The sequence below is a fragment of the Kogia breviceps genome, chromosome 1 (assembly GCF_026419965.1).
Source record: "Kogia breviceps isolate mKogBre1 chromosome 1, mKogBre1 haplotype 1, whole genome shotgun sequence".
Taxonomy (NCBI): Eukaryota; Metazoa; Chordata; class Mammalia; order Artiodactyla; family Physeteridae; genus Kogia; species Kogia breviceps.
This window is the reverse complement of record NC_081310.1, coordinates 123,730,413-123,755,400: the sequence shown is the minus strand read 5'-3', so window position 1 is coordinate 123,755,400 and position 24,988 is coordinate 123,730,413. Positions and strand designations below refer to the sequence as shown.

The 24,988-nt window shown below is 37.2% G+C and overlaps 1 protein-coding gene and 1 long non-coding RNA gene across 3 annotated transcripts in view; one reads left to right on the top strand and one right to left on the bottom strand.

Moving 5' to 3' along the window:
- The window catches only part of LOC136794913 (uncharacterized), a 41,631-nt gene that overhangs the window by 4,339 nt on the left and 12,304 nt on the right, over positions 1-24,988 (top strand). The window contains exons 3-5 of the long non-coding RNA XR_010842379.1: positions 14,897-15,003; positions 15,702-15,855; positions 16,501-16,643. This is a non-coding gene — a long non-coding RNA (uncharacterized lncRNA). The remainder of the gene's footprint in view (positions 1-14,896; positions 15,004-15,701; positions 15,856-16,500; positions 16,644-24,988) is intronic.
- LOC131742551 (guanylate-binding protein 1-like) lies at positions 10,121-23,921 on the bottom strand. Of its 2 annotated transcripts, XM_067043095.1 has the most exons (12): positions 23,780-23,921; positions 21,917-22,076; positions 18,822-19,031; positions 18,174-18,301; positions 16,961-17,070; positions 16,491-16,687; positions 15,646-15,888; positions 14,512-14,792; positions 13,641-13,853; positions 12,896-12,998; positions 12,458-12,651; positions 10,121-11,362 (listed from the first exon to the last, which is right to left on the bottom strand). In XM_067043095.1, exons 3-12 carry the CDS (start codon positions 19,009-19,011, stop codon positions 11,246-11,248), a joined length of 1,776 nt encoding a protein of 591 aa, XP_066899196.1. In that variant the 5' UTR covers positions 19,012-19,031; positions 21,917-22,076; positions 23,780-23,921; the 3' UTR covers positions 10,121-11,245. The 2 variants fall into 2 exon arrangements, with proteins under 2 accessions (XP_066899196.1, XP_066899194.1); XM_067043093.1 differs by lacking the exon at positions 23,780-23,921 and having other exon boundaries at positions 21,917-22,114.

Below are 24,988 nucleotides of genomic sequence, written 5' to 3'. Positions count from 1 at the left end.
AAGAATGGAGGTAAAGATCGAGAAGATGCAAGAAATGTTAACAAAGACCTAGAAGAATTAAAGAAAAAACACATAGAAAAATTAAACAACAAAGACACAGAAATGAACAATACAGTAACTGAAATGAAGAATACACTAGAAGGAATCAGTAGCAGAATAACTGAGGCAGAAGAACGGATAAGTGACCTGGAAGATGGAATGGTGGAATTCACTGCTGTGGAACAGAATAAAGAGAAAAGAATGAAAAGAAATGAAGACAGCCTACAAGACCTCTGGGACAACATGAAATGCAACAACATTCACATTATAGGGATCCAGAAGGACAAGAGAGAGAGAAAGGACCTGAGAAAATATTTGAAGAGATCATAGTTGAAAACTTCTCTAACATGGGAAAAGAAATAACCACCCAAGTCCAGGAAGCACAAAGAGTCCCAGGAAGGATAAACCCAAGGAGAAACACGCCAAGACACATAGTAATCAAACTGACAAAAAATTGAAGACAAAGAAAAATTAAGGAAAGCAACAAGGGAAAAAGGACAAATAACATACAAAGGAACTCATAAGGTTAACAGATGATTTCTCAGCAGAAACTCTACAAACAAGAAGGGAGTGGCATGATATATATAAAATGATGAAAGGGAAGAATGTACAACCAAGATTACTCTACCCAGCAAGTATCTCATTCAGATTCAATGGAGAAATCAAAAGCTTTACAGACAAGCAAAAGCTAAGACAATTCAGCACCACCAAACCAGCTCTACAACAAATGCTAAGGAACTTCTCTAGGTGGGAAACACAAGAGAAGAAAAGGACCTACAAAAAGAAACCCAAAACAATTAAGAAAATGGCCACAGGAACATACATATCGATAATTACCTTAAACGTGAATGGATTAAATGCTCCAACCAAAAGACACAGGCTTGCTGAATGGATACAAAAACAATACCCATATATATGCTGTCTACAAGAGACCCACTTCAGATCTAGGGACACATACAGACTGAAAGTGAGGGGATGGAAAACCATATTCCATGCAAATGGAAATCAAAAGAAAGCTGGAGTAGCAATACTCATATCAGATAAAAGAGACTTTAAAATAAAGAATGTTACAAGAGACAAGGAAGGACACTACATAATGATCAAGGGATCAATCCAAGAAGAAGATATAACAATTATAAATATAGATGTACACAACATAGCACCTTAGTACATAAGGCAACTGCTAACAGCTATAAAACAGGAAATCAACAGTAACACAATAATAGGGGGGACTTTAAAACCTCACTTACACCAATGGACAGATTATCCAGACAGAAAATTAATAAGGAAACACAAGCTTTAAATGACATAATAGACCAGATAGATTTAATTGATATTTATAGGACATTCCATCTGAAAACAGCGGATTACACTTTCTTCTCAAGTGCACACAGAACATTCTCCAGGATAGATCACATCTTGGGTCACAAATCAAGCCTTGGTAAATTTAAGAAAATTGAATCATATCAAGTGTTTTTTCCAACCACAACGCTATGAGATTAGAAATCAATTACTGGGAAGAAAAATGTAAAACACATGAACACATGGAGGCTAAACAATAAGTTACTAAATAATCAAGAGATCACTGAAGAAATCAAAGAAGAAATCAAAAAATACCTAGAGACCAATGAAAACGAAAAAAGATGATCCAAAACCTATGGAATACAGCAAAAGCAATTCTAAGAGGGAAGTTTATAGCAATACAGTCCTACCTCAAGAAATAAGAAAAATCTCAAACAATCTACCCTTACACGTAAAGGAACTAGAGGAAGAAGGACAAACAAAGCCCAAGTTAGTAGAAGGAAAGAAATCATAAAGATCAGAGAAGAAATAAATGAAATAGAAATGAGGAAAACAATAGCAAAGATCAAGAAAACTAAAAGCTGATTCTTTGAGAAAATTTTAAAAATGATAAAACTTTAGCCAGACTTATCAAGAAAAAGAGGGAGAGGACTCAAATCAATAAAATTAGAATGAAAAAGGAGACGTTACCACGGACACCGCAGAAATATAAAGCATCATAAAGACTACTATAAGCAACTCTATGCCAATAAAATGGACAACCTGGAAGAAATGGACAAATTCTTACAAACATATAAACTTCCAAGACTGAACCAAGAAGAAATAGAAAATATGAACAGACAAATTGCAAGTAATGAAATTGAAACTGTGCTTAAAAATCTTCCAACAAACAAAAATCCAGGACCAGATGGCTTCACAGGTGAATTCTATTAAACATTTAGAGACTTGTTAACACCCATCCTTTTCAAACTCTTCCAAAATATAGCAGAGGAACTCCCAAACTCATTCTGGTATCAGGCCACCATCACCCTGATACCAAAAGAAGACAATGATACTACAAAAAAAAGAAAATTATGCACCAATATCACTGATGAATATGGATACAAAACTCCTCAACAAAATATGAGCAAACAGAATCCAACAACACATTAAAAGGATCATACACCCTGATCAAGTGAGATTTACCCCAGGGATGCAAAGATTCTTCAATATATGCAAATCAATCAATGTGATACACCATATTAACAAATTGAAGAATAAAAACCATATGATCATCTCAATAGATGCAGAAAAAGCTTTTGACAAACTTCAACACTCATTTATGATAAAAACTCTCCAGAAAGTGGGCATAGAGGGAACCTACCTCAACATAATAAAGGCCATATATGACAAACCCATAGGGAACATCATTCTCAATAGTGAAAAACTGAAAGCATTTCCTCTAAATCAGGAAGAAGACAAGTCCACTCTAGCCACTATTATTCAACATATTTTGGAAGTTCTAGCCACAACAATCAGAGAAGAAAAAGAAATAAAAGGAATTCAAATTGGAAAAGAAGTAAAAATGTCACTGTTTGCAGATGATATGATACTATACATAGATAATCCTAAAGAAGCCACCAGAAAACTACTAGGGCTTATCTATGAATTTGGTAAAGTTGCAGGATACCGAATTAATGCACAGAAATCTCTTGCATTCCTGAACACTAACAACGAAAGATCAGAATGAGAAATTAAGGAAGCAATCCCATTCACCATTGAAAAAAAAAAGAATAAAATACCTAGAAATAAAGCTACCTAAGGAGGTAAAAGACCTGTACTCAGCAAACTATAAGACACTGATGAAAGAAATCAAAGACAACACAAACAGATGGAGAGATATACCATGTTCTTGGATTGGAAGAATGAATATTGTGAAAATGACTATACTACCCAAAGCAATCTACAGATTCAGTGCTATCCCTATCAAATTACCAATGGCATTTTTTACAGAACTAGAACAAAAAATCTTAAAATTTGTATGGAGACACAAAAGACCCCAAATAGCAAAAGCAGTCTTGAGGGGAAAAAAAATGGAGCTGGAGGAATCAGATTTCCTGACTTCAGATTATACTACAAAGCTACAGTAATCAAGACAACATGGTACTTGCACAAAAACAGAAATATAGATCAATGGAACAGGATAGAAAGCCCAGAGATAAACCCACACACCTATGGTCAACTAATCTATGACAAAGAGGCAAGGATATATGATGGAGAAAAGACAGTCTCTTCAATAAGTGGTGCTGGGAAAACTGGACAGCTACATGTAAAAGAATGAAGTTAGAACACTCCCTAACACCATACACAAAAATAAACTCAAAATGGATTAAAGACCTAAATATAAGACCAGACACTATAAAACTCTTAGAGGAAAACTTAGGAAGAACACTCTTTGGCATAAATCACAGCAAGATCTTTTTTGACCCACCTCCTAGAGTAATGGAAATAAAAACAAAAATAAACAAATGGGACCTAATGAAACTTAAAAGCTTTTGCACAGCAAAGGAAACTATAAACAAAATGAAAAGACAACCCTCAGAATGGGAGAAAATATTTGCAAATGAACCAATGGACAAAGAATTAAGCTCCCAAATATATAAACAGCTCATGCAGCTCAATATTAAAAAAACAAACAACCCAATCAAAAAATGGGCAGAAGACCTAAATAGACTTCTCTCCAAAGAAGACATACAGATGGCCAAGAGGCACATGAAAAGTTGCTCAACATCACTAATTATTAGAGAAATGCAAATCAAAACTACAATGAGGTATCGCCTCACACCAGTTAGAATCTTCATCATCAGAAAATCTACAAACAACAAATTCTGGAGAGGGTGTGGAGGAAGGGGAACCCTCTTGCACTGTTGGTGGGAATGTAAATTGATACAGCCACTATGGAGAACAGTATGGAGGTTCCTTAAAAAACTAAAAATAGAATTACCATATGACCAAGCAATCCCACTACTGGGCATATACCCAGAGAAAACCATAATTCAAAAAGACACATGCACCCCAATGTTCATTGCAGCACTATTTACAATAGCCAGGTCATGGAATCAGCCTAAATCCCCATCAACAGACGAATGGATAAAGAAGATGTGGTACATATATACAATGGCATATTACTCAGCCATTAAAAGGAACAAAATTGAGTCTTTTGTAGAGACGTGGATGGACCTAGAGACTGTCATACAGAGTGAAGTAGGTCAGAAAGAGAAAAACAAATATCATATAGTAACACATATATGTGGAATGTAGAAAAATGCTACAGATGAACTGCTTTGCAAGATGGAAATAGAGACACAAATGTAGAGAACAAACATATGGACACCAAGGGGGGAAAGGGGCTGGGGGTGGGGGTGGTGGGATGAATTGGGAGATTGGGATTGACATATATACACAATATGTATAAAATAGGTAACTAATAAGAACCTGCTGTATAAAAAAAAGTTATGTTTAGTTTTCAGCCTCATGTAGATATTTAAAATGGAATATTTTGAGTATGCATATGTTTTATTACTGTAAATTAATTCTTTTCAGCCAGGTAATAATAGCTGTGCAAACATTACCTTAAATATTTCAAAAACTGTAGTAGAAATTGTTCATTTGCCCACAGAAATGTTGCCCAGTGTAACTGTGTATCTACTTATCTGTCTGTTCACCTGCCTGTGTATCTTTTCACATACACATTTGGCTGGATTTATAGCAATTCAATTGTTAGTATTGGTTACTCAATATGAGAAAGGCTTCACAGTCTTTGAACAATTTTTTAAAAGAGAAAATGAATTTTGACTTTACAAATCAGTTGGTTAGAAAAAATTCATTCAAAACATGGGTTCCATATGTGACATGTAACAATAAAAATTGTGCTGTGGTAGCACTGACAAGTACTGTGCCTTCCAAAACATGGATTAGGTTGTGGCTTCTGGCTAATGTGTGTTTAAAAATGCTGCTACACAAGTAAGTATCACTGCCTTAGAACCTGGTAGAAATTGCTCTTTTCGGGAAGGTGTTGTGTTCCTTTCTCAATCTGACTTTGCCTCTGGAATTCGTGGCTCACACTGGAGCTTTTCAGCTTTCAGAGCCCACTAGGCAGGTTCTCAGCTCCTGGAGGATCTCTATGGCTATTGACCTTTGCTCCCTCAATTTGTTGTGGTGTGCAGTGTCCTTTTGGCACTGCTGCTGGTCCAAGGTCAGTACTGCATGCTTTATGCCAGGTAGATCCCCAAAGCAGTGGCAGGAACATAAACTGACACCAGGTTCTCTAGGTCTCTAAAGAAGGGATAATGATGAAATCCTTTGTGGGGAGAAAGGAGAAGATTCCTTTCTGAATAGTACAAGAATACAAATAACTATCAAATTCTAGAAACATTCAATATGACTTTAGATAATCAAATGGTAAACTTTCAGGGAAAAGCATCAGGAATGCGGTTGGGATGATAAATGCTGTATATAAGATAGTCATTCATGTGTTTAAAAATTATAATAATTACAAAAAAATACTTATTGTATGGAGGGTTTACTATGTGCCTGACGGCCTTCTAGATCCTGCTGATTCCATGAAGAACAAAATACAGAAAGTTTCTTCCCACGTGGAGCTTATGTTCTACTGAGGGAGACAGGCAATAAATATGAACAAACAAATTTAGGTGATATCAGGTAGTGATGAAATACTGTGAAGAAAAATTAAAATACTTGTATTGGCCACTAGATGGAGCTCATTGCTCCCTTCATTTCTTTCACCAATCGCCTGAAAAAGAGAAGCTGAGTGCATGATACACTATTATCATGTTATGTTTTGGGGCCAGGTGAAAGATCCTTTGTTTCCTCAGTTTGTCTCTCTTCCTATTTCTCCCTCCCAATTTGGATTTTTTTTCTATTAATTGATTGATAAGGGGAAACATGGTTAAGATATATTAAGGCATCATCTCAGGTGTCTTGGTATAGGTGGATTAGATCAACTCCTTCCTAAATCTTAGGAATCCTCTCCCCTCAGTTTCCTGGGTATTTAACTTCCTGCATTTATTTGTTTAATATCTGTATTCACCATTAGACTGTTAGCTCCTCAAAAGAGAGACTTCAACTGTGTTTCTCAGTCCTTGGCAGAGTACAAATCTTTTGAATGGATGAATCCCTTTAGTCTGAGCAATTCCTGATTTCCAGGTAGTCTCATTTAACTTTATAGGGGGATCGTTTTGGAGTTAGGTTGGAAAAAAATGTCCACAATAAAAACTGGGTGAGTTTGGCTGTCTTGTGTTCTATGACTGCCCCTCTGTCAAGGACCTCCCAGTGGATGGGAAGAGTGGGATATGTGTGTTTGTATATGATAGGCAAATTATTTGGCATTCTGAGTTCCTGCCCATATATTTTCCTCTTTCTATTTGGATAAAAGCTCAATGCAACAATGGATGTATTTCTAGTCCATTGGTTAAGCTCATTTGAACTTAACCAATGTTAGGCACATGCTTTTGTCAGGCTTAACTCTAGAAAAAGGGTCTTAAACCTTCTACTCTTCAGAGAGTGGAAGGGTCATTGTGAAAACTACTAGGGAGATGGAATCTATCCTATAATCTCTTGGTCTTAGATTGGTTTTCAACATCTATACATGCTTTGTTAGATTTACACCTTAAGTATTCATTTTTGGTAGCTATTGTAAATGGTATTAATTTTTCAGTTTTGGTCTACTGTGGTTCATTGCTTGTATATAGAAATACAACTGAAGGTAGATTTTTTTGTGTTGATCTTGTGGTTACAACCTTGTTAAACTCACTTATTAGTTCTAAGAGGTAGATTTCCTGGGACTTTCTATATGGATGATCTTGTTATCTGAGAATAAGGACATTTTATTTTATCCTTTCTGATCTATGTGCCTTTTGTTTCTTTTTCTTGCTATATTATGCTAAGACTTTCAGTATAACGTTGAACTGGACTGGTGAGAGCAGTCGTCCTTGCTTTTTCCTTTAGTAGGGGCCAAGCACTCAGTTTTTGATCATTAAATATGATGTCAGCTATAGGTTTTTTGTAGATGCCTTTTATCAGCTTGAAGAAGTTCATTTTTACTCTAGTTTGCTGGGAGTTTTATCATGATAGGTGTTTTGTCAAGGTTTTTCTGCATCTTATTTATCTAATTAAGTGGTTTTCTTTCTTCAGACTTTTAGTAGGGCGAATTGCATTAATTGATTTTTTAACTACTCTTGCATTCACAGAAGGAACCCCACTTGGTCGAGGTGCATTATGTTTATGTATTGCTGGATTTGATTTGCTAATATTTTGTTGAGGATTTTTGCATATATTTTCATGAGGATAATGGTCTGTAGTTTTCTTTTTTGTGTGTACTGTTTTTGTCTGATTGTGGTATCAGAATAATGCTTCCCTTGTAGAATGAGTCAGGAAATCTTTCCTCTTCCATTTTGAATTGGTGTCATTTTTTTCTTTGAATGCTTGATAAAATTCACCATTCAAAAGGGACCATTTGGATTTGTAGAAGTGTTTTCCAAAAGTTTTAAAATGGTTTTATTGAGGTATAATGGACATACAAAGAGCTACATACATTTAATGTAAAATTTGATGAGTTTACACATGCGCAAACACACACGATACCATCTCTACAATCAAGGTAGTTGACATTTCCAACACCGCCCATAACCTCCCCCCACTTCCCTTTTTGTTTGCCGTAAGAACACTAAAAATGTGTTCTACTCTCTTAACACATAAAAATGCACAATAGCGTATTTTTAACTATAGGCATTATGTTGCACAGCAGATCTCAAGAACTTATTCATCTGGCATAACTGAAACTTTGTACCCTTTGGACAATAACTTCCTATTCTCACCCCTTCCCCAACTCCCTGCCTACAACTATTATATTCTCTGTTTCTATGAGTTTGATGATTTTAGATACCTCATATAAGTGAAGTCATAAAGTATTGTCTCTTTGTAACTGGTTTATTTCACTTAGCATAATGTCCTTCAGGTTTATCCACGTTGCAAATGGCAAACTTTCCTTCTTAATTAAGACTGAATAATATTCCTTGTATGTATCTATCACATTTTCTTTATCCAATAATCTGTTGATGGACACTTAGGTTGTTTCTATATCTTGGCTTTTGTAAATAATGCTACAATGAAAGTGAGAATGCAGATATCTCTTTGAGATCCTGCTTTAAATTCTTTTGCATATATACCCAGAAGTGGAATTGTTGGATCATGCGGTAGTTCTATTTTTAATTTTTGTGAGGAACGCCCGGACTATCTCCATAGCTGATGCACCATTTTACATTCCTACTAACAGTGTTTGAGGGTTAAAATTTCACCACATCCTCGCCAACACTTGTAATCTTTTCAGGTTTTTAAAAAATAGTAACCATCTAATAGGTAAGAAATGATATTTCATTGTACTTTTAAAATCTTATTTATTTATTTACATCTTTATTGGATTATAATTGCTTTAAAATGTTGTGTTATTTTCTGCTGTATAACAAAGTGAATCAGCTATATGCATACATATATTCCCTCCTTCCCACCCTCCTCATCCCACCCATCTAGGTGGTCACAAAGCACTGAGCTGATCTCCCTGTGCTATGCAGCTGCTTCCCACTAGCTATCTATTTTACATATGGTAGTGTATACATGTCAATGCTACTCTCTCACTTCTTCCAGCCTCCCCTTCCCCCCATGTGTCCTCAAGTCAATTACCTACATCTGTATCTCTATTCCTGCCCTGCAACTAGGATCATCAGTACCATTTTCCTAGATTCCATATATATGCATTAATATATGGTATTTGTTTTTCTCTTTCTGACTAACTTCACTCTGTATGACAGACTCTAGGTCCATCCACCTCACTACAAATGACTCAGTTTCATTCCTTTTTATGGCTGAGTAATATTCCATTGTGTATATATAGCAAATTTTCTTTATCCATTCATCTGTCGATGGACATTTAGGTTGCTTCCATGTCCTGGCTATTGTAAATAGTGCCTTGAACTATTTATAATGAAATATTAATAATGAACATTGTAGCACATGTCTCTTTTTGAATTATGGTTTTCTCAGGGTATAATGCCCAGTAGTGGGATTGCTGGATCATATGGTAGTTCTATTTTTAGTTTTTTAAGGAACCTCCATACTGTTCTCCATAGTGGCTATATCAATTTACATTCCCACCAACAGTGCAGGAGGGTTCCCTTTACTCTACACCCTCTCCAGCATTTATTGTTTGTAGATTTTTTGATGATGGCCATTCTGACTGGTGTGGGGTGATACTGGTGGTTTTGATTTGCATACTGGTGGTTTTGATTTGCATTTCTCTAATGATTAGTTATGTTGAGCATCCTTTGATGTGTTTGTTGGCAATCTGTATATCTTCTTTGGAGAAATGTCTATTTAGGTCTTCTGCCCATTTTTGGATTGGGTAGTCTGTTTTTTTGATATTGAGCTGCATGAGCTGCTTGTATATTTTGGAGATTAATCTTTTGTCAGTTGCTTCGTTTGCAAATATTTTCTTCCATTCTGAGAATTGTTTCTATTATATAAAGCAAGGGTCTGCAAACTATGGCTTCTGAGTGCCACCTGTTTTTGAAAACAATGTATTCTGGGAACACAGCCATGCCCACCCATTTATGTATCATCAATGGTTGCTTTATGGCAGAGTTGAGTAGTTGAGTCAGAGACCACATGGCTCACAGAGCCATGAATAGTTACTATCCCATCTTTTACAGAAAAGTTAGCCAACTTTGGCTATATAAACTAGAACTTTTTTTTGGTGAAAAACTTAAAAAAATCAGAAATGTAAAGTTCAGTGAAGCATAATTTATTTCCAGATTGAAAATAATTCTTAATTGCTTTAAGAAACGTCAACTACATACCTAGGGCTTTTGACAATTGTGATAAAGTCTATACTAAGTAATATCAAGAGCATTATTTTACTGGTCATAAAAAGTAAAAAACAACCCATATTCTCTTCGGGGAAAATAAGCAGGCTTTCAAGTATGACTCTTAAGAATTGGGAAAAGATAGCCTAATCTCTAGGGTTATAAATGATCCAATAATTAATTTAGCTCAGTTTTTTAACACATTATCAGTAATCATTTCAAGTTCATCTTTGCAAATTATAAATTGCTACAAACACACAATGTATAATTGTCATCATGTTACTATGTTTAGTACAGGGTCACTTACCTAAAGTTCTACAGAGTCCCATTAAAGTTATGATCTGGGTGAACTGAGCAAGAAGGGAAAGTTTCCTTCTTTAGCCCATTTATTTATGATCCAACTCATACTCATGCAAATGGTTTCTTCCATCTTCCTATGGAAATTCTGTAGAGCTTCTAGATCGCTATATAAGGTGATTTGCTTTAGCTTGGAATTCACCAGTAAGCATTGCCCATTCCCAGTGTCCAGGAATCACATCATTGCTGACAGACTGTGCAGTCTTGAAACAATGGGACACTGTATACTATCTTCACTAAGAAGCTAGAATGGTTGTCCCTGATATTGGAACTTGTGGTGCACTTGGCCAAACTCATGACCAACTATGTCCCAAGACTTTAACCTAAGACTTTGCTCGATATCCACTTGTCTAACTCGTAGTCACCTGGAAGAAGAAGCTCCTGGGTGGTACCAGGTTATGATACCTCCTGGGTTGGCACAGAGGTAAAATGCATCTTGTTACACAGTTTACAATACTGCGAGGAAGATGAACATGATTTCAATTATAGTACTGCATGTCTTTGCAAATATTTAGTATAATAAAACTGTGAAATCTAAATATTATCAAGTGTGGTGACATTTTTCTTAATTTTAAACTGCTTGAGTAATGCCTCTGATAAGAGTGACCAGGAAGGCTCTATTTTTTAGTTCTTTAGCTTAGCCAACATTGCTGCATTGGTCTTTTCATCTTCTTCTGGAGATTCTGTATTTCATTATGAAGTCGTCTGTTCTCTTCTTGGAATCCTTCCTGTAGTAGTTGGGCCTGTTCCTAAAAAAGTACAAATGGAGACTGAATAACGTATCACATTAAGTAAATATCTAATTTCTATCTAGTTTCCACATTCATAGATTTTTTTAAAAAATATTTAATTTCTTCTTGAAATTTTCTCTACCATTAATTTCATTATACTTTCTCTTGGGCCTTCTAGGTCTGTGATTCCTTTTTCTGAGTCTCCTTGAGTCAAGAAGGATTTTGCACTTATATCTCCCAATATGTTGATGAACCTAAATTACCAGTATTAATTTTTTTGGTCCCACTAATTGTACACAACCTTTGTCGGCAATCTTAAAGAAATGTTTGGCTTCAGATCTTATCTATGCATTATGATTTTTTTATGCACACACATACACACACACAACACAGAAATAAATGAAGAATTTTCAAAATCTAATGCAGTGTCTGAATCTTAGATCAGGGAATTTGATCTAAGCTTCCACAACTTGGTAGCAGGGGGAGCAAAGCACAGGTAAGGGAATCAGGGCTCCAGACAGACCATACTGGATTTCTGCACATAATTCCCAACTCAGCACGTACTAGGAGCAGGACAAAGAAAACAGGTAGGAGTGATAGACTGACACCGTGGTGTGAGAGTTGAGACCTTCTGCTTATAAAGGTTCTCTTAGAGCTAAAATCTGTGACAGAAGGAAAATTCGTGGATTCCTCTAACTGGTGAAGACTGCTCAGATATATTCCCAAGCATTGTGGACCTATAAAAAGTATTTAGTCTTGTCTGAACCTCTGTTTCATCTCCTAAGTAATACGGACATAGCAGCTCTTGCTTCGTATAGTACTAAGCAAGAGATATGGGTAAGACTTTTTTATAATGTCTAGCAGGTATTAGCTACCATGATTGGCAGATATAGTGATAATGGACTGGGTGTGACATAACTGCAAATAAAATCTTTTAACAACCATACATTGTAGGGGCCAGTTCAGGCTGGCATATATGGATTGAAAAGTACAAGTGGGCAAGCAAGGTCCTTCTTCTGGGCTTCATGTTCTCACTGCCATGCCAAGTTTGTGAACAGGGAGTGTGGAGAGAAAACAGAATAACAGGAACCTCAAGGTGATACAATTAAATACCTGAAGTTTGAGAGAGAGAGTTCTCTCTTGCTCTTCCAGCATCTGGGCCCTATCCGTCTCCATCTTCGTAGTCAGTTGTTTCACATGTTCCTGATAACTCTTTTCTTTCTGTTCCAGCATCTGCTGATTTTTTATTTGCATTTCCTCCAGCATTTTTGCTGCAGCCTGTGCAGATTCAGCTTTCACACGTTCCACTGTCAGGAGGAAAAGGAAAAAGAAAAATGAATGTGGGTGACCATGTTGCTTCTTTCTTCCATGTACACGTAACCTGTCACTGTTGCTCCTGACTGTGTATACTCTACTCAAAAATGACTTTAGCGAGTAAGAGGCATCTTTTCTCATCTTGCTATAGTTTAAGGATCCTAGGTTCACCCAGCCGAATTAATTAGAACTTTTAAGTGCTTTCAAGGCTGTCTAGTCTCTTGACTCGCTCCTCACCTTCAATCAACTTTTCCTTCTCTGAGAGGGTCTGGTCTGTCTGTAGAATTGCAGCAGCCACAGACTCCTTGGACTTCAAATATTCCTGAAGAATTTCTTCAGCCTAGGACCCAGAAAAAATGGGGTTAGTAATAGGAAAGGGCTGTAAGCACTTATTCCTATTTGCCCACCATCTTTCCCTCTAGGAATTGCTTCTCCTGGCCCTGGCATGCCTGGTGGTCAAGATTCCCTGTCACTGGGGTGAGCACATGCTCCAGGCTGGCCAAGCATGACAGCTTCCTGAGCAGAATCTTTATAAGAGATTGATATAGATATAAATAGTGATTCTCTGTTCTTTTAGACTGAGGGCTTTAATTTTGGAGCTGTTGGTACTGTGGTCTCATATGGGGTGAACTTGTTGGAGAATGAAGCCGTCACTGAGAAAGCAGATCAGAAAAAGGGATGGAGGGAGAATGGGAGGGAGGGAAGTGTGAGGTTGAGGGGAGGAACATGCAGAGAGATAAATGATGACATTATTTGAAATTTTGGATACATCTGATAATCCAATTTGTACTCAGTTGTTAATTGAGTGCACTCTTTTCGATGAGCACATAGGATATATCTGGTATAACAGGCTCCCTGTATGTTTTTATTAAATGAGAGCATGAATGCTGTCGGTCTTGTAATTGCACATCTGTGTGCAATATGCTTGGTCATGTTGTTTCAAGGAGCACGTCAGCAACTTCCCAGAATCAATTTTGGTTACCTGTATTCCCTTCCTGGGCTCCTGAAGATACTCTTCCTTCAGCTCTTGTATCTTTTCAACAAAGAGGTGATAGCCTCCTGGTTTAGAATAAATCCCCTCTTTCACACCTTCTTCTAGAGGACTGAAAATATCCTTAAGTAAAGCTGAGCAATGATCTGATGATGCTTTAAGATTCTTGTTACAAAAGTCATCTCGCTTTTTGTCTAGCTGGGCCTTTAATGTAAAAAATAGGAAGTAAAAAGAATAGTGAAAAGATGTTAACTTGACCTCAGAATTTCTGGGAAGTCTTCTCAAAAAAATAAAAATATAAAAGGTCTCTGACCCCCTAGAAGAACTTATAGGCACTCAGCAACACCGTATCCTTCCTGCTGATCCTGACTTTCTACAAAGGTCCCTTTCACCATGGGGGTGACCTTCAGAGCAGAGATTTCTAGCTATATACTACACCTTTGGAGATAAACTCCTGATTTTCAAACTGGACCAGTGATTGCATATGCAATAAATGTGGCTCAACATAAGCCTGCTCACAATAACTAAGGCTAAAATTTTCGTTGCTTTTGGCCAAAATATCCAATCAGCCTGATAACAATGAGCATGTAATTTGATTAGAAGCTCTGATTGTTACTTATATGTATGTAAGGAAATTATGGGGAAGAATATTAGTTTATTCATGAAAGAAAAATGTTTCAATGCACCATAATAAAGTATATCATAATAAAATTGGTTCCTCTTCTGATAATAACAAATAGTGTTTGTCACCATTTAAAAGTCTAGTAAAAATTGCTTTTCTCAAAATAAGCACCCATTTCATCTTCTAGTAGTACTTTACTTTCCAAGAGCCTAATCTGTATAAACTTAAGAAAAAAATTACCGCTAATTCCTTTTTAAATAAATGGTCTATATCTTTCAAGGACCTCCTCATGAAGACTTCAATGGCCTCCTTCTCAATAGTCCTGTGCAGGTCCAGCAGCTCCTGGAGGGTTTCCGTAGGTAGCTGCAGCTTCTGGCCCATCTGCTGGTCATAGTGGGCAATGGCCATTTTCACTGCAGCTGCATTCTCGATCTTGGCCAAGGCCAGGACTGCATTCTCCATGCAGGGAAGATCCCCACTATTGATGGCATTGACATAGGTCTGCACCAGGGTCTCTAGACCTACAAATAGAGAACAAATGATGATGTTTATTGTAGGAGGAGTGAGGAAACTTTCTATTCTGTGCCATTCTGATGATGTCTATTACCAACCATTTGCCTTACAGCATCGATGTCCTCAGTATCACCTGAAAACTGGCTAAAAATGCAGACTCTCAGCCTCTGCCCCAGTTCAACTGACTTAGACCCTCGTCTTTGGCAAGATCCTCAGGTGGTACATATGCACATCAAAGGTTGAGAACCTCTTTTTCTAGATAGCCTAGGTCTGTGTTTATTGAGTACATTTACTTCACCCCCAAGCATTGTTAGGACAGAAACCATATCTCTCTCATTTATGTCTGTATCATCAGCCCTGGCACGTCCATGGGAAACATTCGATTAATATTTGTGGAACAAATCAAAAAGAGTCCTCCATTTTGTTTATTCTAGCAGAGCTTTGTCCAGAAGAACTTTCTGTGATGATGGAAGTATTCTATATGTGCTGTCCAATGTGGTAGCCACTAGACATGTGTAGTGTGAGCCCTTGAGACACAGCTGTGTGATCAGAATGTTAAATTTCTTTAATTTTAATTAGTTTACATTTAAATTTAGATAGCTGCACTTATCTAGTGACAACCATATTGGACAGGGCAGGTCCAGTTTACTAGGACAGTTTTAAGCTTTTAGAGCTATTTTCCTTTGGCCTTTTCTATCTTTCCTCACCTAAGAAATGAACCTGTTAGAAGTGTTGGTGCCATCTAGAATTTAACACAATAATAGCAGTAGATGTGCATTTGTCAAAGCCAAAGCTAAGTGGATGTTTTTACACCATCTTTTAGTCTTAACAGTGAGAGTAAAGACTGGGAAGAGGACTCACGAGGTCCATGGACCTTGATGCCTCCCGAAAGGGTTTTAGTTTTGGAATTTCTAAAGATGTAGGAACAGAAGACTGCAGATTGTTGCACAAATTCGGAGTCCAGCTCATCATCACACAGTTCCTCAAGACGGCCCAGTTTCTTCCTATTAGTGGGCCGATCGAAGATAAAGCATTTCTTCTTTGGGAAGAACTTCCGGATACAGAGTCGAGGTAGATTAAAATTTTTATCGTTTTGACTGGTACCTGGAAGAAGATAAAAAGAATTTGCCTAATATAAGGGGCTTGCAAACTTTTTATGTAAAGGGTCAAACTGTAAATATTTCAGGCTTTGCAAGCCAGATGGTCTCTTTTCCAAGTACTCAGTTTTACTACTGTAGCATGAAAGCAGCCATAGACAGTCTATAAATGAATGGGCATAGCATTATTCCAATAAAACTTTATTTACAAAATCAGCTGGCAGGCTGGATTGGACATTATTTGCCTGTGAGCCATCCTTTGCCAACCCCTAGACTAGTGCACAGTTCATGCTTTTATTTATTTTCTTCAAATAAATTACCTATTCTACTCCATATTTTTGGTTAATTACAGCACCACAAGCCCTAAGCAGAGATATAATGTAAGTCTAATCACAGCACAGGGAAAGGTGAAAGAAATGAAACCTGTTCTTAAAACAGGGAGAAAATAAAATCAAATCTATTCATACAGATAGTAAACAAGTGTTAATTCTTAGTAATCGCCCCCTGAGAAGAAATAGAAACTATATAAGAAAACTGTTGATAGAAAACTAAAGAATGATAGTTTTTAGTGTTTTGTCATCCCATTTACCAATTCTAAGTTCCCTTTACCTTTCTTAAGCTTGAGTGAATTCTCCAGGTACTCGTCTGCTGTGATGGATTGTCCATCTGCCTCCAAGTCTAGGGAGAAATCCCTCAGTGTCCATACAAAGTCTGGAAAGAAGCTCACAAAGTCAGCTGAATCCTCAACCCCATCCACATCAGGTGAGGCTTTTGCCCTGATTCTATCTGTGAGCTCTGTCACATAGCTGAGCAGCAAATTAAGGAAAACTGGCATAAAAGAACAGTGCCCACCACCCTATATTAGTTACATATACAAAACCCTTGTTTTGCCTTTGTTCTTAACCCAAGTATCAATTCTTCAGTAGGTATTGATACGTAGGATTTTCCCCCTGCCCTTGAATTATTTTTAATGTTTCTCTTTTTGTGCTTGATTCACAAGGACTCACAGTTAGGCAGCTGTTTTATTAATAGTGGTCTCCCCTCTGACTTTGATCCTGGTTTGAACCCGAAACGGATACTGAAGTTGGTCCATGGCCTGCTGGTTGATGGTTCCCATACTATTGTACACAAAAGTGCTGCTCAGGAGTAGTGCTAGGGCAAAGATCCAGGAGTCATTCTGGTTGTCACCCTGGAAATCAGAGTACATTTGGACCAGGATTATTTTTCATTCTCATGGCACTTTTCAGATCAGCAGTAGTAAAAGGATGCTCATTTAATTAGAGATTTTTTAGACTAACGCCCTATAAGAGGAAACCAAATCCAAGCAAAAATGATTGTTAGTAGGACTTGAACTTTTTTTTTTTTTAACTTTTTTTTTTTTTTTTTTTTTTGCGGTACGCGGGCCTCTCGCTGCTGTGGCCTCTCCCGTTGCAGAGCACAGGCTCTGGATGCGCAGGCTCAGCGGCCATGGCTCATGGGCCCAGCCGCCCCAGGGCATGAACCCGCGTCCCCTGCATCGGCAGGTGGACCCTCAACCACTGCGCCACCAGGGAAGCCCAGGACTTGAACTTTGAATAGTTTTCTGATTAGTGTTTTTGGTTTACCCTGATTCTCACTAGACCCTCTTATAATCATTGGTAGATAATTGCAAACAAATAGTCATTGCTTGTGGGCATTCTAAGGCCTTAAATATAATTTAAATGTAAACTTTTCTCTTTATTTTTACAGAACAATTGTCTTAATATAAGGGTAATAATACATGTATCTATCTCACTGGGCAATTGTTGTGCACCTAACACTTTCAATTACTTTTAAGTATTCAAAACAATACTATGAGGCAAATGTAGATCTATTACACATGTTTTACAGATCAGAAAGCTGAGGTTAAAAGAGATCAAATAATTTGCTAAGATCATTGAATTACTGACAGACTTTAAATTTAAAGCCAAGGGTACAGGACTTCAGAACCTAAATCCTTAACTAAAGTTCTTTGCAGGATAAGATTCATTATGTTGAATTTATTTGTATTCCCTTTATGCATCTGGGTTAACTGGCTTAGCTTACAGCCTCTTAATAATTAGAATACTGTCGACTGACCACTATGCTCTTCTTCTAGGATTCTGCCTTATGAATATTTTCCTGACCCTCATTGCTAAACTGGGTCTCATGGCATGTAAACAGAAATGAAAAAAACGTGGTTAAGTGCCAGGTCTTATTTAAAGAAAAATTAAATAGTGTAGAGAATATTCAGACATGAGGGGCTTAGTCCAAATTTGAATCCTCAGTCCTTACCTTCTCCACATCCCCCAGGCCCTCAGTATCAAGCAGAACTAGAGTATGTTCTGGCTTCTTGGGATGAGGCACACACCACATCCAGATGCCCTTCGTGTGAGATTGCACCGTGGAGCCCAGAGAAAAACCTGCAAGAGGGCATGGGGTTAAGAAAGGGTGGGGTTTTAATAGCAGATGGATCTTGAAATTGAGATAATAGTTAACAAAATCAAGGTTTAAAGAGACAAATGAAAACATAATCAGTATTGATCTTAACTGCAACCAGAAAAAAAGAGAAATTAGAACATTCAGTACAAACTGAAATATTTATTTTACGTTAAAGATCAGTATAAGCTTGATGTTAATCTACCTACATTTTAGTAAATGTTTTATTGTTTATTATTATCTGTATTAATTTTCTTTATTACTACCTTACTCCTTCCAGAAAGGCATATTTATACTTTAAAGAGAAAATTAAGGCTAAGTGGTGAGAAAGAGTCGACCCATCTTCCAGCACAGAGTAAATGTAAGAAGCCCATTACTGTATTGAAAATTAGCTTTCAATATTCCTCCCAGGTCTCTAACTTCCTCTCCTCACATCACTGTTCTGCGCGCTGGGAGTGTGGGCGGGCAGAAGGGACTCGGCTGGGCTTTGCTGGTGCCACTCACCCTTGTTCTTCCCAGCCAGCTTGTTCATCAGGTAGGATTTACCGGTGCGGTAGAGGCCCACGATAGCCACCACCACAACGGGCTGCTGAATGGCGGACAGGATCTTCAGAGCTTTCGGATTAACCAGCAGTCGCCCATTAGTGTTCTCGATGAGGCACAAGGGTTCTGGCATGTGAACCACTGGGGCCATGTTCAGGGGGGTCACCTGATCTGCAAGGGAAGAGATGGGGTAGACTGGAATTTCTAGACTTTAAACAGAGAAAAATCATTTTGCTTCCTGAACTTGCAGGCATACTACTCTGCAGCATGGCCTAAGTTTCTGAAGAAGTTTAAAAAAGACAAAAGAGCAAAGAGGGTCATAGTAAAATATGTCCTAGGCCCTTCAGAGTTCTACCATAGGCTACCCCACTGGTTCTTAAATATTTGATGGCCTTATGGAAAACCATTTTCTGAGACTAATTGACTGCTATTTTGAGTCTGACGCTTCCACTGGTTTTGGCTTGCTTATATTTCTTAGTTTTTACCTCTTTGAATCCCCAGATTGAATCTTTATGACTACTATTTGTTACATGACACTTCTTGCCTTTACACTGTATCAACTTGCTTTTCTCTAATTTAGGGCTATGTCCAATCAAAGCGTATTATACTAAATCCTGCCAGGTCATTATGTAGCATTATCTAACAAGTAACAGTTGTTTACTTCTTAAAGCTTTACTTTTAAAGAATTTTTAATGTAGCTATTAATGTGTGTTCTTAATGAGTGTTCATTTTATGAATGAGAAAGTGAGTGAAAATACTTTCTTAAATAATACTTAACCATTTATTTTCTAATTTCTGGGCATCAATTTCTGTAACCTAAAGAATCTCCCATAAAACATGTTTAAGTTATCTGAGATTAAAACAAACGCTTGCATTTCTGCCTTGCCACATCATAAAGAACAATTTTCTTCCATTTTAGAAGTGATTATTTTCAACAGAAGCTAAAAATCCACCATCTGCTTGCCTTTTTAAAAAACTGAAATCTTACAGTGCAAAGGTCTGGATTCCCTTGCTAGCTTTTAAAAAGTTATAAAGACCCATTCTCCCCCTCCCTTCATAGCCAATGCCCCAGAGATTATCCAGATGACAGATAAATAAAAACAGAAACTGCTTGGCAACAGATAATATATCCATTGCAAATGTCATCGCATCAGGGCATGGGAGCCAGGAAATGTTCAGTCCAAGCCACATCCAAAAATAGGGGATCCCACATAATTTTACATTCCCAAATGCAAAGTTTCTTTTTACTCTAATCCACTTCCAATGCAGTATTGGCACCTTATGCTTGTTGAGTTCTGTTATCTGATTTGTATAATCATTTTTAGGTTAGAAAGATATGGGGACCTGGCAGTGATGATCTATAACAGTTAGCTAGAAAGACAGAAGATACACAGTCTAAATCTATTTGCAGATTTTGGGAACCTACAAGCTCTTGTGCTTTGGAATGAGGTCACTAATGGGAAAGGAAGCTAGTTTGTCTGAATTTTCAGACCTCCTAATGAATAACATTTAGCGCTGTGTATCTATATTAATGAAAGTATTTTATACATTGTCCCCAGATGTTACCCGGGTAACATCTTTCATGTTTTTAGGACAGCCCAATCTCCAGAACATCTCTGCAGATTCAATGTGTTTGAGCCCCGTACATAACTATTACTCTATCATAACAGCCTATGGTGTGTGCTCTGAGTTGCATTCTTCTCCTTAACTCTGTTAGAGCCCCATACTCTTTTGTAAATAAAAACAATGCAAGAATGCATCAAAGCAAACAGAGATACAAATATACATTTTGACTTTGAAATAGGGCAGATCTGATTTCTAATCTCAAACCTCCACCTGGCTCTGTGTGACAATGGCATTTCACTTAACACTGTAAGTCTATCTTCAGAAGAAGAAAGTAAATAAATAACTATATACATCAGTATAACTGCTAGCTTAAAAAAGAGAGAGAGAGCTGTAGGAAAGGAAAAAAATGTGTAAAGAAGGAAAATGCTAAGAAATATAAGAGAAAAGGCTCGGAAGGACTACTGATGGAGTTTCTAGAAGACATCTCCGTTTTCAGTCATACAATTCTAGATGGGTTTTGTGTTACTTTTATGTTGTTTGCCTTCACTTTGCTTTGTGTTGTTTTTGGTTTGAGTTGGTAGGAAAAGAAAAAAGCTCTTCTTAATGAGAAAAATGGAAATCAAGCAAGAAGGAGATGCGCAACGTATATGCCATGATAAGAAATTCAAAGGAGGAGAAAGTTTCAAGGAGTAAACAAAATTTCCAGACAGTGTTAAGTGATTCATTGGGACTTCCCCGGAGGCCCAGTGGTTAAGGCTCCACGCTTCCACTGCAGAGGGCAGGGGTTCAGTCCCTGGATTAAAGGTCCCAAGTGTCGTGCGGTGCAGCCCAAACAAAACAAAACAACAATGAAAAATACATAAAAAACAAAAAGTGATTCATAATAGTAGAATTATTAGAGGAGTAAAAACAAAGTCCGACACCAAAGGCCTTAAGGAATGAGTGGGTGTCAATTAATCAAGACTAATTCATTCAGGGTTCTTTCTAAAGGAAGAAATTCATCTTCAAAAAAGTGCAGGACTATGACTAAAATACATAGCCATTTTCATGAAACTTCTTCATTGTTCATTCTGGGTTTCAACTTTTTGCTTTTTTCTTTAACAAGGTAAGCAAACCATTTACATTACATTTTGTTCAATGCTCTTTCTCATGAAAATAGTACAGTCATAGTTCTTCAAAAGTTAAGGCTTCAGTTTGAAGGATCTTTATCAGGTTTTATCAAAGGTAACTTAAGTGGCAATTATGATCCCCATAGATCATAAGGTGGCAAAGGAAGAAAAACAGTATGAAGACATTTCAAACTCTCCGTCCCCACACGTGCTCATGTCTAATTCAGCAGAACTGGCACTTAATGAATTCTGCTGCCTGTCTGACAACACCACAATTTACCTTTAATAAGAGCTGATAGTCCACATTGAGCTCAGCTGCAATGTATCGTGAACAGACTTTTTAAGACATCCTGACCCTTTCCACCCTTGCCCCAGACTTACCTTAATGGTGAAATCAGTAGCAGAGATCTTTTAGAGCTGGTAAGAAAGGTACTTCAGTGAGAAATTGGTAAGAGTTCTAAATCTGTCCCTCAGGTTAGCTGTGTTGGTTTCTGATATACTTTTTTCTTATCCAGTCCTGGAGATTTCTTTCCACTTCACTCTACCAGAGGGCGGAGGATTACAGTATGAAACAAAAACTGAAAGTGGAAGGGGTTTTTGAAATGTCACTGCAGGAAACTGAAACCACAAGCCAGACTGAAACCACAAACCAAACCACAAGCCAAATTGTATATGGAAGAGAACTTTGAAATCATTTGCATTTTTTTCTACTCCAAACTGTCCTCGGGGCTGTGAGAAAGCATAAGTCTACCGTAACAGTTAATATAACCCCAAGGTATGTTTACATTATGTGAATATACCATTTTTGTTTGTTTTTTGTTTTTGTTTTTGCTTGGCTGCACCGCGCCGCATGTGGGATCTTAGTTCCCCGATGGGGATCCAACCTTTGCCCCCGCAAGTGGAAGCGCAGAGTCTTAACCACTGGACCCCCAGGAAAGTCCCCGTTTGTTTGATTTTAAGGAACCAGCCTTCCTATGCAATTCAGGTCATCTCTTGCTAAACATTTAGGAATTTTGATAGAATTTTTTTCTGAGAAAACTTGAGTTTGACACACAGAATAAACTGCTGTATAATTTCAATGAAGAAAAATTCACTTCCTCAATAGACAAACTAGATGCTAAACAATTTTAAAGAACTTTAAAAAAATCAGTCATTAAATGGTCAACAGATTTTTGTAACTTCATCTTTCATCAGTCAGGCAAACATTCAAAGCAAACACTTTGAATACCTACTACACACTGCAGTGTTCAGAGAAGCAAGAAACCAACAATCAAGAAGCATCATAATCCCTATGAGGAGATTTTGTTCTAGATGAATGCAACCTACAGCCTCCTTTGCCTCCCTCAAACCCAGTCCTCCCAAACATGCAAATATTTATTTGGTTGTCTTCCTTATTTTCAACTACTGTCTGGTAGCGTTGGCACATTGTTTTTCAGAGCTTTGTAATTTAAATCAACTACCCAAGATATTAATGATAGAAAGTTCTCTATATCTTTTAATTATTATTACTGAGATATAACTGACATATAACATTGTATTACTTTTAGGTAAGCAACACAATGATTTGACATATGTACATATTGCAAAATGATTACTACAGGGGCTTCCCTGGTGGCGCAGTGGGTGAGAGTCCACCTGCCGATGCAGGGGACATGGGTTCGTGCCCTGGTCCGGGAAGATCCCACATGCCGCGGAGCGGCTGGGCCCGTGAGCCATGGCCACTGAGCCTGCGCATCTGGAGACTGCGCTCCGCAACAGGAGAGGCCACAACAGTGAGAGGCCCGCATACCGAAAAAGAAAAAAAAATGTAAAAAAAAAAAGATTACTACAAAAAGTTTAGTTAACATCTGTGACCACACAGTTACATTTTTTCTTCTGATGAGAACTTTTATGATATACTCTTTTAGCAACTTTCAAATATACAGTAAAGTATTCTTAACTATAGTCACCATGCTGTGCATTATATCCCAGGATTTATTTATAACAGGAAGTTTGTACTTTTTGACCACCTTAACACATTCCACCCTCCCTCCCCTCACCTCTGGCAACCACCCATCTGTTCTATGAGTTCAGTTTATTGTTATTTTTTTAAGATTCCACATATAAGTAAGATCATACAGTATTTGTCTTTCTGTCTGACTTATTTCACTTAGCATAATACCTTCCAAGTCCATCCGTGTTGTCACAAATGGCAATATTTCCTTCCTTTTTATGGTTGAATAATATTCTATCATATATACATACCACATTTTCTTTATCTACTCGTCCATTGATGGATAGTTAGGTTGTTTACACATCTTGGCCATTGTGAATAATCTTGCAATGAACTTGGAAGTGAATATATCTCTTCAAGGTAGTGTTTTCATATCCTTCAGAGATATACCCCAAACTGGAATTGCTGGGTCATGTGGTAGTTCTATCATTAATTTTTGAGGAACCTCCATACTGTTTTCCATGGTGGCTGTACGAAATCTATATTCCCACCAACAGTGCATAAGTGTTTGCTCTCTCCACATCTTTATCAACACTTGTTATTTATTGTCTTTTGGATAATAGCCATTCTGACAAGTGTGAGGTGATATCTCATTGTGGTTTTGATTTTCATTTCCTTAATAATTAGTGATGTTGAACATTTTTTTCAGTTACTTGTTGACCTTTTTAATGTCCTTTTTGGAAAAATGTTTATTCAGGTCCTCTGCCCAAATTTAACCAGATATTTTTTTCCTACTGAGTTGTATGAGTTCTTATATATTTTGGATATTAACTTCATCAGGTAGATGATCTACAAATATTTTCTCCCATTCTGTAGATTGCTTTTTCATTTTGTTGATGGTTTCCTTTGCTGTGTAGAAGATTTTTCATTTGATGTAGTTACATTTGTTTATTTTTGCTTTTGTTGCCTTTGCTTATGGTGTTAAATTTAAAAAGCTCTTTGTCAAGACCAATGTCAAGGAGATTATCCCTATGTTTTGTTTTAGGAGTTTTTTGGTTTCAGGACTTAACATTCAAGTCTTTAATCCATTTTGAGTTTATTTTTGTGTGTGGTGAAAGATAGTGATACAGTTTCTTTCTTTTACATGTGGCTGTCTAGTGTTCCTGACACTACTTATTGAAGAGACTATTCTTTCCCTGTTGCATCTTCTTGGCTCCTTTGTTGTAAAATAACTGATCATATATGTGTAGGCTCTCAATTCAGTTCTGTTGATCTATGTGTCTGTTTTTATGCCAGTACCATACTATTTTGATTATTATAGCTTTGTAATATAGTTTAAAAGCTAGATGCATGATGGCTTCAGTTTTGTTCTTTCACAAGATTGCTTTGCCTATTTAGGACTTTTTGAGATTCTATACAAATTTTAGGATTCTATTTATACGAAAAAAAACTTTGCTGGATAGAGTATTCTTGGCTGAAAGTATTTACCTTTCAGTATTTTGAGAATGTCATTCTACTCT